Here is a 20,295-nt window from a genome sequence, read left to right on the forward strand (position 1 = left end):
GCAGAAGGGGATTAAAAATGAATGTATAAAATAAATACATAAAACAGATTACAGTTATATTTAGGCAAACAATTAAGTAAATAAATAGACAATTAAACAACAAAAGCAAATTGATATATGGATATCAGTAGAATTTCAGGTAAAATGAAAACATGTATAAAATGGATTTAAATTTTTACACAGTAAAGTCTACCTCCCTGTAAAATGTAAAAAACAAGGTTTTTGGCACATATATGTATCATATTTGGGTTGGAAAAAAAACAAACAGTATTTTCAGACAGTGTCAAAAATCGGTCATTCAATGTTGACTGTCCGGGGGGGGGGGAGTCAAAAGTCTGTGCACTAGTGCTCTATTTTTCATCAGTAACAGTATATATCCTGATGGTTCATAAATATCTTTTGTTGTGGTGCGCTTAAGGCTTAGACAAAAAAAATGGTACACTTTAGCACTCTAAAATGTTACAATGCAACTTTATACAATATTTTGATCAATCATTTCTTTGACTCCGAAAACACCAAAAATTTAAATGCACAACAAAGGTGCCTGATCAGTGAAAACTAGTGATCTCTGTAAATAATTCTGCTTATCACTTGAAATCAGTAAATAAAAATTTAATAAATCTGATATGATAATGAAGTGAGCATGTGTTAAAGTTAGACAGTAATACATCAACAAAATACAAACTTATTTAAGACATCAATGCAATATATTAAACTTACTACATAGCATGTACAAAATAAGAGCATATTAACATTTGCAAACAACAAATAGCACTAATACTTCTTAACTGTAATAAACAATTTATAATATATGGCATTTTAATGCTTCATTGACATAAAAATGTCACAGTCTGCAATAACATACTGATGTCATAAATAATAAAATTAGTGTTTAAACACTGCATTATTAAGTCAATCTTTTCTGCTAGTGAATAATAATTTGATAAATCACTGGATTTAAAAGTTCCTAAAAAGAAGCATAGTCTTAGCTGTTTTGAAAAATATTGACACTTGACATTTGCTATTTCAAATAGAACCAAAATATACAGCTTCATGTTCAGACATCAAGAGGATTTAAATGTCTGATTAAGGAAGCCTGGAAGGGGAGGGATTGCACCATCTATGCAGCAAAAATAAAGGCACTGATCAGCTGATCATATGGTTACCACACAGCTATTCTGCACCTTTATTTTTGTAAGTGCAAAAAAGCAGTTTTTTTCATGGTAAAATGTAAGCTGTTAAGAAGTCAATAATATGTCCATGACTCAGAAGGTTGAATTTAATTTAAAATGTTGGTTCTATTTGTTCATTAGTTTTTCCAATTTTTCCACAAAGTGTAAATACCCAGCCGACTTGTGACTAAGAAAGGCTTGTTTAAATACTGTTTGTTGCATGAATCCAAGGAGTTGTGAAAAGCAGTGGGATTTTCAAGATTCATTATATAATACCAGCTTATCAATAAGAATAGCCTTCCATGAGGCTATCTGTCTCAAGTGGTATCTTGCACTGGTCTCCAACAATATACTGTTTGTCCAGTTCTATGTTGTTAAAAATAAAAACAAGGCTTCACTTGGAGGAGTATTAGGCTGTGATGACAGGACCTTTGACAGATTAGCTTCTTCAATATCCTGCAAAATGAACATGGAACAAAACAATGAATGAGTACCATCCTTCATAACAGGATCAGGGAAATCTTCTACCTTAAGCATTTCCAACCAGCACATAATAAAGTGTTAGTTAATGTCTGCTTCTGGAGCAGTAGGTCAGAAATTCGATCTTCTGCCATGCCATGCTGAGCAGGGCCAACATTCGTCTATTTATATAGTGACAAGACAGGCAAAAAATGAGATACCATGTTTGTCAAAGAGGCCTATCTATAGAGATACTTATCATATACTTAAAATAAGTTTACAAGTCAATCCATTTAATATGCTATTTTGACAAAATTGTAAGTTGAAAAGGGGCATAACTCCAAAATATAGTTTTAAGAATAACTCCCCTTGTCTGAACAGTGTGTCTTGTAATGTAAAGCAAATATAAAATGAATTTATCAAAGTCTTAATTGTGCTGATACCTTTGATAGTTTTGATATTAATTCATTTAATAAATTTCAGAATGTTGTCCCTTGTCAGTTACAAATGTGTCTTGTCATGATTAGCGGCTGCAAGTATTCAAGTTAAAATTAAATTCAGTGGTATTATACAAAACTGACAAAAAAAAATTCCAGTAAATTTACTATACCTTATGTAGAACTACAATTTATCTAGTCTTGCACCCCTTTCCATGTTTGAATCCTGTATTACTTTCTATGGCTCTTATAACGTCCAAATCATCTTTGCACTGCAACAGAAATCAGTAATTCTAAGTAAACAGAAACGCACACAATCAGATCCTAAACACAGCTTTCAATATGACAAAATGAACACAATTTTTAACAATTTTAACCATATTTGCATTAAAAGTGACAAAAGCACTGTAAAAACAAACATCAGCCACAAAACAAGATTATGCCATGTTGGATTTCCTGCAATATATCTCAGGATAAAGTCGCAATTTTTTTAAGTCCAGTCAGACAATGTATTTCAAAGCACATTTAACCCATTGCTTCATGAGCTTTTTGTGAAAAATGGCTGTTTTCATTGAAAAGTCTCCCGTTACAAGTTCAAATTGCTATAATACTATAAAAACTGCTTCAACACTAATCAAACTTGGCACAAATGTTGACTGGACCATTGCCCTTGCAACAACATGCTCAGGCTTAAATTTTCTGTTACCATGGCAACGAGGGGACATCTCAAAATTGCCAAAAATCACTATTTTGCGTTGATTTTTTCCATCAAAATTGATTTCAAAGTGCTGCAACTTCTCAATGGATTGAGATAGAGTCAAATGCTTTTCAGCGTTGGTTACACGTTACCTTATGATCAATCTGGGTCATTTACAGCCTTTCACAAGTCCAAAATTTTCTTGGCGATGAGGGGGACTCCGCCCCCCTTCAAACCCCCCAAACAGAAGGGGGCACATCCCCTTCTGGCAACCCCCTGATGTATCTTTTGTTGGGGGCCGCGCCGAAAAAGAGGTCACTTTTTTTAACAACATTTCTCAAACAAAAACAAGTGTTTGGGGCCTAAATAAGGCATTTTTTCATCATTTGAGACAACAAAAAGGGGGGGGGTGAAAAAGGCGTTAAAAGGCGTGTATATGAAGTAATGGTTAACAGAAAATGATGAAAATACTTGAAATTACCCTAAATCGCGTTTTTTCATGTTTAAACATGGCCTGTCATATAAATTTGATGAAAAATGGTTGTTTTGTAGATTTTTTTTTATTTTTTCATTAACCCATTGCTTCATGAGCTTTTTGTGAAAAATGGCTGTTTTCATTGAAAAGTCTCCCGTTACAAGTTCAAATTGCTATAATACTATAAAAACTGCTTCAATACTAATTAAACTTGGCACAAATGTTGACTGGACCATTGCCTTTGTAACATCATGCTCAGCCTTAAATTTCCTGTTACCCTGGCAACGAGGGGACATCTCAAAAATTGCCAAAAATCACTATTTTGCGTTGATTTTTTCCATCAAAATTGATTTCAAAGTGCTGCAACTTCTCAATGGATTGAGATAGAGTCAAATGCTTTTCAGCGTTGGTTACACGTTACCTTATGATCAATCTGGGGGTCATTTACAGCCTTTCACAAGTCCAAAATTTTCTTGGCGATGAGGGGGACTCCGCCCCCCTTCAAACCCCCCAAACAGAAGGGGGCACATCCCCCTTCTGGCAACCCCTGATGTATCTTTTGGTTGGGGGCCGCGCCGAAAAGAGGTCACCTTTTTTAACAACATTTCTCAAACAAAAACAAGTGTTTGGGCCTAAATAAGGCATTTTTTCATCATTTGAGACAACAAAAAGGGGGGGGGTGAAAAAAGGCGTTAAAAGGCGCCGTGTATATGAAGTAATGGGTTAAATTAAAAATTACATATTTGAATATTAAAAATCAATATTAATATCTAAAAATTAAAAAACTAAAAAAAACAACAACAAATAATCATTGTCAGAACTATCTGATTAATGTACAGGTCAGAAGCATAATTAACTTCTGACTGGGTTCCTAGGTTCAACACAAACCTTGTTATAACATGGTAGTTGAATCCTTTATATAGACCATGTTAGTTAACCACATTATATCAAACAAAAAAGTATTTATTATATATTTAAAAAAATATGGAATTTTTCTTTCTATTCTATACCTTTTGTGAATACAATTTTTACCCTCTTTTAAACATTATTATATCTTAAGCCGCATTATAACAAGGCTGTGCTGTATGCATAGTAAGATTGCAATGATATCTTTTTCCATAAGGTTGCCTGCCCTAACAGTAATCTTAACTCATACCTCTTTTCCTCCAGGTTTAAGTGTAGCTACTGCTTCAAACAATATCTCTAGATTGTCAATAAATGGTTGGATGTGGCCTACTGCAAGAATTAATTTAATTTCCAAAAACATCTGAAAAAAAAAAGAAAAACAATAATTATAATTAGCTTATTTGATAATCATATGACAATTAACAAGGAAATGTAGCAAAACAGCGTAGATCACCTGCCTTTAAATTTCACTTTCCAAATATTTTTATAACCATTAATGTTTAATATGCAATTGATGACATAATTAACAGCCATTTGTGTATGCTCATATATGATGTAATTTATAAACTATTTCTTTTTTTTTTTCTTAGTTAATTTTTTTAGTGTATTTTCCTCCACATTCAGGAAAAAGTTCTGTTCAGCAACAAATATGTAACATGTTGTTGGGGTCAATACCAACCTCATGTTAGTTTAAACGTCGCATTTATGATTATACATCCAAACAATACTGTAAATATTACAATAATAACCATTCATGGTTATTTTTATACATACTTATAGTCTACACATTTTAGGAATTATCTTTGAACTTTATTATATCCAAAGGACTTGCTAGAAAGAACCTCATTATAAAGACTTATAATGTGACATGTAAATATGCATATTGATAAAATGATTTTGTAATTTTAGTACAACATATTAATCTTTGAAATTATTTAAGCCATGGCATGATAAACCTGCAGTAAGGATGTACATCCATCAAGGACTCAAACCGACTAGATGCCTGCATGGTTGGTCCTGGCTATCCACTCAATGAAGTTTAAGGACTTGGGGTAACCATTGAACGCCATTAAATTGATTGGAAAAAGGGGTGGATGGGCATGACCAGGTTTTCTGACATACATTAAATTAAAGGTCATGCCCCTGCTCATATAAAAATCAATGGTTCCATGTATTATATGAACAACTCATTTAAGATTCTTTATATACAATATTGCTTTCCCAATGTCAAATTAAGTTTGTTATAGCTTTATTGTTCCGTCTCAGAAATATTGTTGGAGTTTAAACACCTTTTCAATAGTATTTCAGTTATATTGCAGGGCATTTTTTGCCAAAAATATTTTATACTATATAATAGATTTAATATCAACTGAAAAGACAGAAAAGTTTCAAATCTATATTTATTTCACGCAACTTACAAATGGTGTTACAATTTCTGTACGCTGTGGTAACAGTTGTGGACTCAGTTGTGTGTCTCAGTCTTTGACATGTTGGCATCTTGGTGTCTGCCCAAACATTACAACAGTGTCTTTTGGAACATCTGATTCTCATAATTGTTGGTCTTCTAGAAGCATCAATACTTAGTTTTGAATATGTCAAGGATGGCGTTTCTTCCATTTCTGTCACATCTTTTTCCAGCACAACAATCAAACTTACTCCTTGCAACTGTTGCTTGTCACCAGCTAAAATATGAATAAAACTTGAGTTAGTGTTTCTGAGAAATAGTCATCAATACCAACTAGATCGAAGTATCAAACTGTTTGAATTATTTATCAAACTACAGATCTTTTCTGTAAAACATTTAAGACAGTCATTCTAACATAACAATTATGTATTGTAGCTATCAAATATTATATAGATGAGATCTGTAGTTATATTCATGAATATGATTTCTGCCATCACAAATGGATCTCAGCAGCATATATAGAACTCAAATTAAATTTTGACAACTGTTCCATTCTAAATAATATCATCAAGTAGGGTTTGTTTTACTGTTAACATGATTATTATATTTTGTGAAAGTTTGTGTTTTGAGTCTACTTGTTTGAATTTTCTTTATACTGTGAAATCAGATATTTTTGCAAGGCTAAAATTTTGTGAATAATATGATTAACATTAGGGTTCACCATGTTAAATGTTTGTGAAAATCAAAGTGGAGGACAATAGTTATTGCAATTAGGTAATACTTACATGATGATAATTTATTGAATTTGCAAATGTAGTAAAAATTAAACACAGAAAGGTAGAATCACATTTCTTTTTTTTTAAAAATCAATTCAAATGTAAATAAAGCTATGATACTGTGAAATGTCTATTTTTTTCTATTCATATTAACGGTTTTACTTGGCATCTGGATCATCAGACTTTCACAAAGTGTTTTACGCCAACAACTGTGGCTGTACAATAGTCACACCTGTACAGATTTTCTTATGACAAGGCTTTATATTCTAAATAATTCTGAAGATTCCTCTTTTGAGCACACAACCTAACACTGTGTTGTAATTGTGCTGTAGTGTGTTAAAAATACTTACCTTTATTCAGAAGGTCTTCAAGACTGCTTGCAAGGACAGATATTCTCTTCTGCCTTGTAGTGTAACACCTCCAAAATTTTGTACTCATTAGCCATACTAGTTGTTAAAAATGCAATTATGAGAAGAAACTTGTAGCGTAACATGTAGATCTGACAGTACACAAAATTACATTTTATTGAAGTACCTGTATTTATCCATAATAACTGTTCTTCCATTACAGATATGCAAGACAGGGGCAAAACAAACTTGAGATCTTGATATTTTTAGCAACTGTCTTTGTATCTAAGCGTTTTACAAAGTAAGAGTCAATATGTTCATCACACTCTATAACCACAACTTGCACAAGAAGAATAAAAACAAAAAAATTCTGGTAGAAATCTAGTCAATGACTAAAATCTTAACAACAACCCAGTATTTTTCCTTATATAACTGATACCGGAAAACGACACCGTTCCCAATAGAAAATAGACAGCAAATTTTCCAATTCATGACTGATAAATTCCAAATTTAACACTGAAAATTACCTCTAACAACAGTAATGCATGCCTCGGAGCCTTCCGTATTGATAAGTGATATACGATAAAAACCAAGTAAAACCACATGAGTGATATTCGTACCCAGTTCATTTCGTACTTTATGTTTAAGGTTTTAAACATATTTATTTTAGCTCGATTGCGAAACAAGTTCTTGCAACTTATATCAATCACTTTCGAGTCCGCTTCCTGGAACCAACCAGTACTGGTGTCATATGAAGAAACATGGTCGTGACCCGTGTAGGGCTCGAACCCATGATCTCTGGGTTGAGAGGCAGACACCTTAACAACTAGGCCACCGCTCCCCTTTATGTTTCACACCTACTAAACATTATTTATGTCCAATTGTTATGATTATCATTTTTTTTCAACCTCAAGCAGCAAAAAATAATCTTTAAAGTTAATAATACATGATTTTAAAGTGTATAATTATGCAAAATTTTCATCACCTCCCTGGATAAAAGAAATTCCCAATAAATATTTTGCATCTAAAATAAAATTCCCAATTTAAGTCAAACCGATGGATTTTTTTCCCAATCTGTCCGGTACCGTTAATTGTACCAGCACCATTCTCAAAGTAGGGGAAAAAACACTTTGACTTTCTGATATTAATTTGAATGTTTTATATTTGAATATTATATACAATATAAGTGTTTCTTTACTTGACAACGTGTTCTTGCTTATCCAAATCAAAACACGTTGAATGTAACATGATATGTTTCTGTTTTCTAGCTATGTTGTTTAAAAGTTTTATTCAGTATGTTTTTTCTTTGCTGTCCTAAATAAAGTTTAAGTGTAGTTAAAAATATTTTTAAAGTATTCCCTATATAAAATTAATGTTAACTTAGCCTCAATAATCAAATCGAAATTTAAATGGAATTAAGAATCAAATCCAGAGAAAGCTGAATAGTTGCACCCTTACAAAGGAACATTTATTATAAATGTGTGATAATAATATAGAACTATATATGTTTATTTGTCTTTTCATTCTAAAGTTTTATAAAATATTGAAAATAAAGAAATTTAGGGGGGGGGGGTTTATAGGAAATTTCAATCAAAAGGTTTATACAGTTACTGTTAAATGACAATTATTAATACCTGCCCCACTAACAAACTGAAAGTTCTATGCTCCTGCATTTATGAATAATTATGCAAATGAGCCAGGTTGAGCCGCCATGTTGGAGTTCGGTAAGAGTGTTGGAAATTGCTATCTGTTCGTTTTGAAAGCTCGTCCTAACTTACAATTTCATTGAATGTAGGAAAACTTGGTTTTGTGTGATTGCATATTGAATGATAGGTATTACAAAATAAATATAATGAAAATCGATCAATAAATAATTGTATACGAGCGTTATAAAGTCAATTTAATTTGTCAGAATAATAAGGTTCAGTTGCAGGGGGTATCGGTAAAAAGACTGCTTTTTTTCCCCGTTTTTGAAATTTATTTGAACACGGAGACAATTTTTCACAAACAGTAGGTTTATGAAATATACTTTACGATTGCAACAGAGTTAACCGTGTGTCCATTCCTTATTTAAATTGTCTGAGAAGTTAAATATGTTTGTTACATGTAAATGTGTACCGTCATTTTGACCGACTGGAAAAAAATACCATGCGGTAATAATACCGCATATGTAATGAAAATTACGCCGTGTAGTGCAAAAGTTTTGGACATTGCTATTAAAATTAACACTTACGTTGACTCAAACTGTTCCTTGTCAGCAAAATTGAAACTGAAAGTAGAGGTTGTTCTAGAATTTAATCAAATAAAATGGGTGGATTTAATAATCGCGCATGCCCTGTGCGAACGTATTGTTTACATCCGGTCGTAGCATAGGGTAAAGAGTGCAAACTTTGTTAGTAAGCCCATCGTGCTTCCATTACAGGGATATAAAATAACAGGGATCCAGTCGCAATGGTCCTAACTTTTGGGTAGGGCCCCAGCTTTCTAGAAGAAATGCCTAAATAACTTATGTAAAATAGTCTGGGCCCCTAGGTAAAAAGTGTTAATTTATATACCTGCATTATCAGACAGGAATAAACATATAGTCAATCCCATAGCTGATCATTGGACATCATGCGCCATTTCCTACATCACTAGATGTAAATAAGATTTTACTTCAATTTGTTGTTAGAAAGTGTGTGTGGACAGAAATACTCCTGCCTGGTGGACCAGTTGAAAGACAAATTTAAATTATTTTAATCCTTAACAAGGAAACAAACGATACAACTTAAAACTACCCCAAAGTGATTTGAATACAAATCCGTGAAAAAGAACACCAATAGTTTTAGTAATTTTTGCACAAACAGAAATAACTGACCAATCTAATCACGTAACGTATACTCGGTTCCTATGATATCAAGGGTTCTATGATATCAAGGTATTGAAATTTTCTGTGACTGCTAGTAAAAACAACACATGATGGTGCTAATATTTGTAAAGCTTGCACACTAGATTAATTATTATTTGCCAATAAATTTATTTTGGTGAATAATGAATGTATTCGTGGCAAGAAAATTATTTTATAAAACCTTCATATTTGACAACCATTTTCCTTAATGGTTTTTACACAGTCAATTAAAATATGTTTTAATCACATATACTGACATATAGTATGTTCATATAGTTTTAATTTTATAGCAAGTTAACTGTTGGAAGTTTTTCACAACTTAACTTGAAAGTTTTGACCCATCTATCCTTTAATACTTGCAATTTTGGGGATTACCTTGATACCGTAGTAACCTCCTCTGAAATTACCAGACATGGCAGACATTTGAAATAGATTAAAAAATGTCATTTTTATTGGTTCTTTTGAAATAATTTTTTGACAAACAGTTGTGGAAAAGGTTCACTTATAAAATTGAAGAAAAATCTCATTCATTTATAATATTTATGTTTAAATATTTTCCGATAAATTTTAAGTACCGTGATATCATAGAACCCCGGGCTAAACAGCATTCCCCACCCACCTGTTTCAATTCGTCTATCGAAGCGAAAATGGACTATATAGTACATAAAACCTAACCATTCACCTGTAAAAACGTTAAAAATATTAACAAATCTGTTTAAGCAACTGTTGTACATATCTGTTATGGAAGAAACAACAAAAATGAGATAAACAATTTCTGGCGGTCTTTGTCGTCTGATCTACAATGTGCTACATCGCCAGGCGCTTTACGGAGATATCAATCAAAGCGTACTCTTTACACGCAAGCATCTGGCTGCTATGATTCGAATTTATTTATTATAAAATATTTATGTAATTGAATTCATCATAATTTGTTTCTGGATATAGATATTTTAATATGGGGATTGAACAAAAATAATTCTAATTATAAAAAAAAATTAATCAATTCATGTTTTTTGTGCTAAGGGGAAGTAACCGCTGTCAGATTAAACCTTAGTGTTTTCGGCCGAAACACGTGTTTTCGGCCGAAACACGTGTTTTCAGATTTCCGGATGACAAGTATATACGAATTTTCCGACACAAATGATGTTTTTGTCGTATTATTTTTTTACATGTGGCCTATTCACAACACTTGCGTGACTTCAACTCATTCAATAATGTAAAATTATTTAATTATATATTATAGGTTGTCCTGTGAAAACACCACCGTTTTCTGGGCATCGAGCGGAAAACATGAATAAAACATATGTGTTTTCACTGAAACGTATACAAAACATAAGCATTTTATATGAAAACGTCAGTGTTTTTGTTTGAAACACTGGTAAAACACGTGTAGTGTTCCCAAAATTTACAGTGTATAGTCATTGACTAATTAACATTACTTGTACATCACTGATATTCTTATGTTGATAAGAGGTGTGTGCTATGTTGATTGGATTTTAGTAAATTCTATTTAATTTAAGACTGTTATTTATGTACTTATTCTGTACTTGCAAATTATCTTAAATTGTTGGTGACCAAGTTAAATGTGGTAACAAATTCTGTAAAGTCAAATGGTATCACAGGAGATGTGTAAATTATGTTGAAACAGTTAGCGGACAGAAATGGTTGTGCCGAAGTTGTATTTGGTACTGTAGATGTAATTTAAGAGATTTTAAGACAAAATTCTAAATAATTTCCACATTTTTTAAAGCATTAGTATTTATAAGATGCTTATAAAAGAAACTTTGATAAACAAATGCACATTCTTACTTTTTCCGTAGTTTCACTGTAAAAATTTATTCTTCACTGAAGTGATACATATTTTCCGTCATTTCACAGTTGTCTTGCCGGACTACTTTCTTCTACATTTAGCTAATACATAAAATTAAAGTGGAAGTCTTTCAGATGTAATGTTTATTATAAACAGAAAATTCAAGTTTTTTTTCTATAAATACAGGATTTATTTTCATCTTGTGATAAGAAAATTATTATGCTTCATTCGTGGCTATTGCAACTCATTAAATTTATTTTCATACCACTCAATGAAAATAAATCCTGTATTTATAGAAAATAAATAGAATATCCTCTATGTATTAAATCTTGATGAACGCAAAAATTTTACAGGTACATACAAAATCAAGTTTTACATATTACAGAAATCTGAGCTTCCAATAAAATTATAATCAGTCAAATGTAGAAACTTATATATTTTAGTTCAATCATTCTGCTTTAACTGCTGTATATATTTTTTGGTATGAACAAAAGCCCACAGCTGTGTGTCTTTAATAGAATGTTGTAGTTATTTCATATTATATGTTATTCACGTTTTGCATAAATTTGTCATTTTCCAAAAAACTTTCAGTCTGATTATCGACGACAGCCCTTTGTGTCGTTATTTATTGTATATATGTTGTCAATGGTCGAACCGAACCCCGTATGCTTGCGAGTTTCACAACTTGTTGTTACATTTACTTGATTTTATATATGTTAACCCTGTTCATGTTTTAAACGAAATAAATAAGACATATGAAATCGTTATCATCTGTCATACACGTATATCTCAACAACAGAACGCACAAATAATATAAGACATATGCGTAGATAACGGATGAAATTGGAAGATTCTTTGTATAATCCACTATTGGTCAGCGTTTAGAGGTAGAAAATTCAAAATGTGGGACAGTAATGAGGTTTTTTTAATGTCCCAGATAAAATAGTTCTATATCCAATTGTAAAGCATAATATAAAAAAGATTTTTGGAAAATCTTGAAATTAACGTTTTTTTGTTTCTTTTTAATTTTACATTAATTGACAAAAACGAGAGATAATAATTATATCAATACAAAGTATCTAACTAAAGAATGATATTTTAATTTCAATAACTTAAGATAAAATAAAAACTGTAAATAATGGTTATGCTTTAAGATTTTTTGTGATCTTGAAAAATTGGATTTTGTATAAAAAAACATGTACACAATCATCATGATATAGCAGACGATTTTATCTTTTCCGGGTTTTAGCGAAATTTTCCGCGGAATACACCTGCCCCCTTTCGCGGGATATACTATTCTCCAGTCCGGTCATTTCCGGTCTCCCGGCCTATTCTGACCGGGATTTACTACAGACCGGGAAATAGTGTCATATTTACTGGTCCGGTCATTGCGGTCTTCAAATCGATCTTTCGAGATGAAAAAGGGTGTTGATATAAGTTTGACTTATTATTTTTCATATATAATGTATTTGGTTTCCAATTGATTGCTTTTTTTATATTACGTTTTTGTTTGTTGTTTTTATTTATGTATTTATTCTGGAAGTGGCTAGCCGTACAGGCCTGTACGGCACTTTTCAAAATTATATGGAAGTCGAAAATGCATGTATTATTTTGTGTCTTTAAACAAGTATTTTAACCAAGTCTCCGCATTTGTCCTCATTTAGTAAAGATGCTCCGCCATTTTGTAAAAGGTTCGATGTAAATTGCACATGTTAACATGCTTAAACGACAAAATAGTATCATCATTTCACAAGATAGCAAAAACATTGATCACATAAGACGGTCACGGCGTTCCATAATAAACAATGTAACTTAACATCTTATTGGAATATGAATGGTATTCTGAAAATGGACGAAGTTGTTTAAAATTATAAAGGTAAACAAAGTAAAGGAATAATAAATAATTTAATGAGCATTTTTTACAACATTCTTTCAATTCATAGAATTATAGCTATAATTAAAGATATACTTTGCTCATCCATAAGTAAAATATTTTAATAGCAGAAATTTATTGAAATCTATGAAATTCTTACTGAATATGTCTAATTTGAAAAAAAGAATGAATACAAAATATATGAGAAGCTGCGTTTCCTATTGCAGGTCAAGTACGTTAAGTCACTATATATTCTTAGTGTGACCCTCTATAGTGTGTTGAGTTTTAAACACCACATACCTACTTTGAGTTAAGTAAAAACATGTTTACTTTATATTTACATAGAGACTGTGTAGCAATTATCAATATTTTTTAATATCAAATTGAGCATAGTATTACCTGAATTTTTTTAATATGACAATTTTTAGAGTTTATTAAATTTTCTTTTTAACATATGAGAACATTGCTCAAAAAATAAATATCCTTTTAAAACATAACAAATTAACAGTATATAATTCATTACGTTTAATTCATATACATTGTCCATTACACATGGTTTGTTGCTCTTTTAGCTGCGCGTCTTCGCCGTTGATGCGGTTTCTTTTCCTGCACTCAGTGTGTTTGGTAAAGTAAGCTATCCATTAGTTGATGTTACAGTATTAGAGCGCCCTTTATCTCGGTAGAATTTATTTAACAGTGTGGACCGTTCCTCTTTTGTTTTATTAACCCAAAAATCAACACATTGACAATGGTGTTCAAATTTGTTTGACAGTTTCAAATTGCCTACACTTACAAGTGCTTTCTCCACGTTGTTTTGTTGTTTGGAGTTATGTATGGGTAAGAGTTTGTATTAAGACGACCGTAGGGAGTAAAGCACTATTAACTGTATGTTTCCCATTAACACGTCATTATTAATTGGCCCTCTGTATTCTAATCTAATGGCCCCAACATTAAAGGATCAAATTTCTGTAGAAAATACCCTAACTAAATATATCGATGTTTTTTTCTCCATTCTTTTGTAAATGGGTCTGCGTCCCAATTAAATTGTGAAACTTAGCAATTATTTGTAAATATACTATATAGCAAACAATAATTTTTTTAATTCATAATAAATAAAGTTCAATAGTTAAGTGTCACACTTACCCATGTTACTGACTGTCCCCTTCCCCCGCTAAAATAACACACACACAAAAAAAAAAAAAGAAAAAAAAAAAAACTGTTCATAGATGTTACTTTTAATGCAAAGTGCAAGACTCATAACTAAAATGACCAGGTAAGTGATATATTTTATTAGCTAGACTGTACTAAGAATATGGTGAGTTGTCCTACTCTCGGTTTACAAGTCGACGTCAGCGTCCATACTTTAAATTAATGTTTACGTTCCAATAATTTTTATATTTCTTAAGATATTAATTTCAAATCATCATCCACATCATTTGATGAGGTAAAAACTCTCAAACCAGTATTTCCAGAACTATATCCTCTTGAACTTAAAATAATGTTATATTTTACATCTCCATTTCGTATTAAACGTTTGACTTTAAACTTCAAACATGTGTTCCTTATCACCAACTACATCATATGTGACAATGTTTTTTAACTCTAGCACCAATTTTTCGAGAATTACATCCCCATGAACTTTTTCTCTCTTAAAAATGTTCCTTTTTACTTACTTCTTTATTTCTTAAAGTATCTACCTCTAACATCAAAATATTTCCTTATCGTGTGTGACAAGATTTATAACTGTATAATAAATATTTCCAGGATTGTTTCTCCTATTAAACTTTTTTTTTTTTGATTACAAATTGATATTTTTGGCTCTTCTTTATTTATCAAAGAATTAACTTCTAACTTAAAACAATAACATGGCAAGCTTCATAACTAGCATCAATATTTTCAGAATCACCATCCCTTTATACTCAGAATTATCCTTGTTAAATTCAGATTTCAACAAGAGCTGTCACACAAGTGACAAATGCCCCCGAAAAGGTTTCTAAAGCATGCAGGTATTATGAAAAGAAAAGAGAATAAAAGTAACTAATTGCTTAATATTGTTCTTTGTATTATTGTACCTATAATCTCTAATTGTGATAGCGTAAACCTTCCAAATATAAGTGTGGCCTTGACCTTTGAAGAAGGGAATGTTTTCCTAGACGCGACAGAATAGTGTCATGAGAAAGACATATGTGTCTAGTTATATTTCAAAATCCTTTAATGCATGACAAGGTTACATACTGGACATGATTGTTGTGTAAGTTGGGACACACGGACGGACAGACGGACATGAGCCTTAGCTGCGACAAATCGTCCTGATATGGTAGACTTTTGTGCCAAGTTATTTTAAAATCCTTCAATGCATGACAAATTTACAGTCCGGACATGAATGTGTATCTTCAAACTCTTCTCGAGAGAATGAGTTCCTTCAAACTTTAAGTGTGACCTTGACCTTGAAGGTAGGGTCATGGGTCTTAGTCGCGACATGTCGCCTTGATGCGGAAGATATTTATGCCTAGTTATTTTGTAATCCTTCGATTCATGACAAAGTTACAATCCGGACACGAATGTGCAGTGGCGGATTCAGGCCAGGGCTTCAGGGCTGCTGCCCCACCCCCCAGCTTGGTCCAAAGATACGTTTACCAGCTGGGCTGAAAATTTTTTATTTGTCAGTTTCAAACTTTATTGGCTGTAGTGTATTCCCTTATCAAAACATTAATTGCTATCACCCAGTTGTTAATCTCCTGCCTGGGGGCTTGGAAGAGATCTTTATCTATTAACATGCTTGAATGACTTCAATGTTTTAACTGCACAAATAGATGTGTTACATGGTACATCATATTTTACTATGTTGATTAAGAAATTGAAAATTAGTATTTGTAAATTAAAGAGATGGCGAGTTTTATAAAGATTATAATAAATGAATCGCATTTTAATAACTGCTTTTTCTAAGATTTTTATTCGTGTGAACTGATTGGTCATTTGCTTTTAATAACTTTTTATAGCAGTTATATTTAAGTAAAGTTTAAATTGAAATGACCGCTTTAGTATCTAAAATGGATTCATTGATGGAAAATATTCTTATTGAATATTAGTGTTTGAAATTATTTTTGTACAATTAAAAGGCAATATTTCAATATCACTTTACTTTGGAAAATTGTCTATTATTCAGATGAGTACATTGATCAAGTGTTTGAAATTATTTTTGTCAACAGTCGCACATACATTGGTAATTGTGCTGTTATTTTGTAAATGCTTAATACTAAACACCAGGGAATTCTATTTGAAATACAATGCAAACACTAACCTGTAAAACTATCAAAACAGTACCATAAATAGCACTAGAAGGTCAAGGAAATAACACCATTTTCAACCTCATATTTCAAAATTTTCTCAGTCTATGGGAGGGGACATCCCTCCAAAGCCCCCCAATGACATCTATTTTTTCTTAATTCCATATCATCTAAACATTTACAAAAATATTAGTGTACACATATTTCAGCGAAAATACATTGACACTCATAAGATGAGCTATAAAACACATCAATTACAATATTTTTTCAAATGGTAGTGTGACCTTGACCTTTGAGGTAAAGACGTGATAAGTGAACGTCAACACATCGTCTTGATGTGGTAGGCATTTATGCCAAGTTATTCTAACATTCTTCCATGCATGACAAATTTACAATCTGGACACAAATGTATGAACCTATAAACTTTTATTGTGATGAAGTGAAACTTCAAAATGTTAGTGGGACCTTTTGGCGTAGGGACGTGGTTTTTGGTCGCCACATATCGTCTTGATGTGGTAGACATTTGTGCCAAGATCCCTCAATGTATGACAAAGTTACAGTCCGGACACGATTAAGTGGAGACGCACAGACAGACAGACCGACGGTGCGATTTTAATATGTCTCCCGTCGGCGGCATAAAATGTTTCTTATCAACATCTTTTTCAGGTGCGATTAGGTTTATAACTCTACGCCTGTATATCTAGAATTATATCCATTTCATTTTTGAACTAGGGATTTATTGAAAATTAATATATTTCTAAGAATTATCTTTGCTATTATAAATGACACCAACTCTAGACTTAAGATCATTATTCTTTGTCATTACTTACATAACGCATGACGAAGTTCATAACTCTAGCATCCTTATTTCAAGAGATATTTCCTCTTTGAACTTAGAATTTTACTTTAAAAACTTTATTTACTTTTTGCTTGTATTATTTTTGTTCCTTTTTTACATTTTTTTTTTCACATTCAGCTCTTTTCCTACTTCATTGAACGATAAGCTTCAATAACGCTTTGATTCAATTATTATTATTTCTAAACATTATTTTGCTCCTGCTGGAGAAAAGAAAAATAATATAAATCACTGATGCCTTTAATATGAAAGTAATTTACACAAGTATTTTCATTGTGAGTTGTAAGTGATTAAAAACCCTTTTTTTAAAGTAATCCAATCTTTTTTTGTCTTTAGCTATTATAAAAGATTGTATGTATCTCTTTTTACACTAAAAAGAAAAATCTAAGTTTTTGTTACATCTAAAAAATTATTTCTTTGTCTTCCAATAAACTATACATTCTTGAAACATGATGGGATCATAAAACATTCAAGGGTGATGCTATTATGTAGGTCACGTGACTTTTAGCGAAGACGCACATGTTTGACCTTCGGGATAATTTGTACATATTTTGTGATACATTAACTATACTGGCAAAATTTTATTTGGATTTTGTTAATTATGATGTGAACTTAATGAATAATGAGTGCAAATAAAAACAAAAACAGGACTAAACGGAAAAAAGGGAGTAGTAGTGGTGGTGATGAATATGTCGCATTGAGGCGTTTAGAGGAGGCCCGTCTAGTGGCCCAGTAGCGGACAAGAATGACCTCAAATCAGTAAGTGACATTATTTGTGAAACGAATTCTGTTTTGTTTCATTCATATTCAGTTTTTACAGAGAGTGATATAGACAAATCTGTTATGGCGCAGAGTACGATCTCTCCAAGTACTGAGACGACAGTAGTATCAAATAGTGACATAATGGCGTGCCTGATAAACTTGGAAACTAAAATTGTTAGTGTTGAGACGCGCCTTAATAAGCTTGATTTGTTAGACCACAAAGTTACTCAATTTGACATTAAAACTTTGTTCACACAAATTCACGATCATAAGAAAGCTACAACTGATAGTTTACACGGATTAGACGATCGTGTGGAAAGGGTTTAATTTATTAGTGCTCAGTATCAATCGCGCATTGAATCTCTAGAGAAAAAGAATGATGATCTGAAGGACCAAGTAACCTACTTGAAATCTCAATCAATGCGCAACAATCTCATTTTCGGGGGGGGGGGGGATTCAAGGAAGAATTTTTGCCGAAATATGGAATTTTCCCGATAGTGTATTGTTAAAACAGTTCTTACCTGTTTTTAAACAAAGACTTATCGATTGTTATTTACAAGAATGGCGTGCAGATGTAATCTAGAATGGTGTTGCTCAGTCATCTATATTTATATGTAAAAGATCAGTTCTGTTATGAATTATATTTAGGTAACATTAACTTGTAAATCATTTAGAAAGCGCTCCTACAGCGCCTTCGAGTGTCCTCCCATATACTTAGAATTGAGTCCGGAAGGCATGGTCGAAGGCAACGTGTAGAACGCCACGAAAGAACTTTTCAATTCGTGTGATTGCTAACGAACTCGAAGACGAATATCATTTTGTTTTAAAATGCAGTGCTTATGAAAATTCTACGTAGTCAATATATTAAGCGATATTTTTACATTGTAAGGCCTAGTATGGCCAAATTTTTATAGAACTACTACAATCTAAAAGTCATAAAGTACTTACAAACTTATGTTATTATTTAAAAAAGGCAAACATCAAAAACGAAATCGATTACTTCAGAAATCTTCAATAGTATTATGATGCAGTTTTGATTATATATACCTTGATGTTCTTTCAGTATATTATTATATAAATAATTTATCAAACAAATTCGATTAAAAGCGAAGTTATAGTGTTCTCCGCTTAAATTTAGTACTCTTCATTATTCATTTACAGAAGTAATGTAAAGAAATGAATATATAATTGATAAATGGAGTTTTGTCAGTGTATGTAATGTATCACATTGTATGTATTAAATATCCCTTTGCTCAGTATTGTATTGATTTGTTTTTTCTTTATGTGTAATTGTAAAATATGTGACCTATAATTATATTTAAAAATGCTTGTAATAACGATGTACCTATAGTACTGTAGAATACTTTTGGAATACAGCCACCATAGTTAAAGCATCATTTACATTATGTTGCCTAGCAACGGACCAAGTCCTGGGTTCTTCCTGGCCTTTTTCGTGCAAAAAGTTATGTGCTATGTTTATTTTATAACACTTGCAACCATCAATACAAAATTTTTTTTTTCATATGTATAAATGGTTCTATTGCATTTCTACAGTGTTAACAGGGCATGTTACTGTTGAGAGATATCATAATACAACTTCAAAAGAACTAAAAACAGTGTCCATTTATCATTTATTTAATAACTTTATTCAAATATTTACTGTGACAGCAGACAACAGTTTATTACAATAGTAAATAAAAGATGACTCAAGTAAAATATGATAAACAAGATATATTCCATGTTCTGTACACTTGACTAGTGATAGTAAGCCATGTAAATTTTTACAGAAACTCAGTATTTTTGCCATGTGTATTGCTCTGTATGTTATTGTTAACAATAACCAATAAGTATTTGATCACATCAATGTTACTTTCCATATTACATATTCATTTTATATCAATCTGCTGTATAAGTTTAATTAAAATAGATCTCAAAACATCATCAAAGGTGGTAACACTAAATAAAGGGCATCATTACACAAAAAACAACATAAATGAAGCTATATTCTGTTACCTAGCAACCATGGAATATTTTAAATTTTTGTAATTTATTTTGTAAATAGACAAATTTCTTGTTAAAATACAGCTAATAAAGCAGCAGAAATAAATTTATTTTCAATAAAATTATAAACAATGCCTATTTATTA

General features: G+C 31.7%; 1 protein-coding gene and 1 long non-coding RNA gene across 2 annotated transcripts; both read right to left on the minus strand.

Moving 5' to 3' along the window:
- Positions 1-1,230: 1,230 nt before the first annotated feature.
- Positions 1,231-4,496, minus strand: LOC132750620 (uncharacterized). The gene is made up of 3 exons (XR_009628580.1): positions 4,397-4,496; positions 2,242-2,340; positions 1,231-1,628 (listed from the first exon to the last, which is right to left on the minus strand). It is a non-coding gene; the product is annotated as an uncharacterized LOC132750620 (long non-coding RNA).
- A 330-nt stretch (positions 4,497-4,826) lies between these two features.
- On the minus strand, positions 4,827-7,755 carry LOC132750618 (uncharacterized). Its single transcript, XM_060740627.1, has 3 exons — positions 6,678-7,755; positions 5,565-5,828; positions 4,827-4,873 (listed from the first exon to the last, which is right to left on the minus strand). The coding sequence occupies exons 1-3, from the start codon at positions 6,763-6,765 to the stop codon at positions 4,827-4,829; spliced, it is 399 nt and encodes a 132-aa protein (XP_060596610.1). The 5' UTR covers positions 6,766-7,755.
- Between the last annotated feature and the right edge of the window lie 12,540 nt (positions 7,756-20,295).

Source organism: Ruditapes philippinarum, unplaced genomic scaffold (genome assembly GCF_026571515.1).
Source record: "Ruditapes philippinarum isolate M1 unplaced genomic scaffold, ASM2657151v2 ctg4992_1_1_1_1, whole genome shotgun sequence".
Lineage (NCBI taxonomy): Eukaryota > Metazoa > Mollusca > Bivalvia > Venerida > Veneridae > Ruditapes > Ruditapes philippinarum.

Bases quoted from the DNA above. Each gene is read 5' to 3' on its own strand.
- LOC132750618 (XM_060740627.1), bottom strand. From the start codon at position 6,765: ATGAGTACAAAATTTTGGAGGTGTTACACTACAAGGCAGAAGAGAATA. The intron at 5,829-6,677 runs GTAAGTATTTTT...TTCATATTTTAG, and splicing joins TGAAGACCTTCTGAATAAAG to CTGGTGACAAGCAACAGTTG. The intron at 4,874-5,564 runs GTAAGTTGCGTG...TAATATTTACAG, and splicing joins CAGAAATTGTAACACCATTT to TATTGTTTGGATGTATAATC.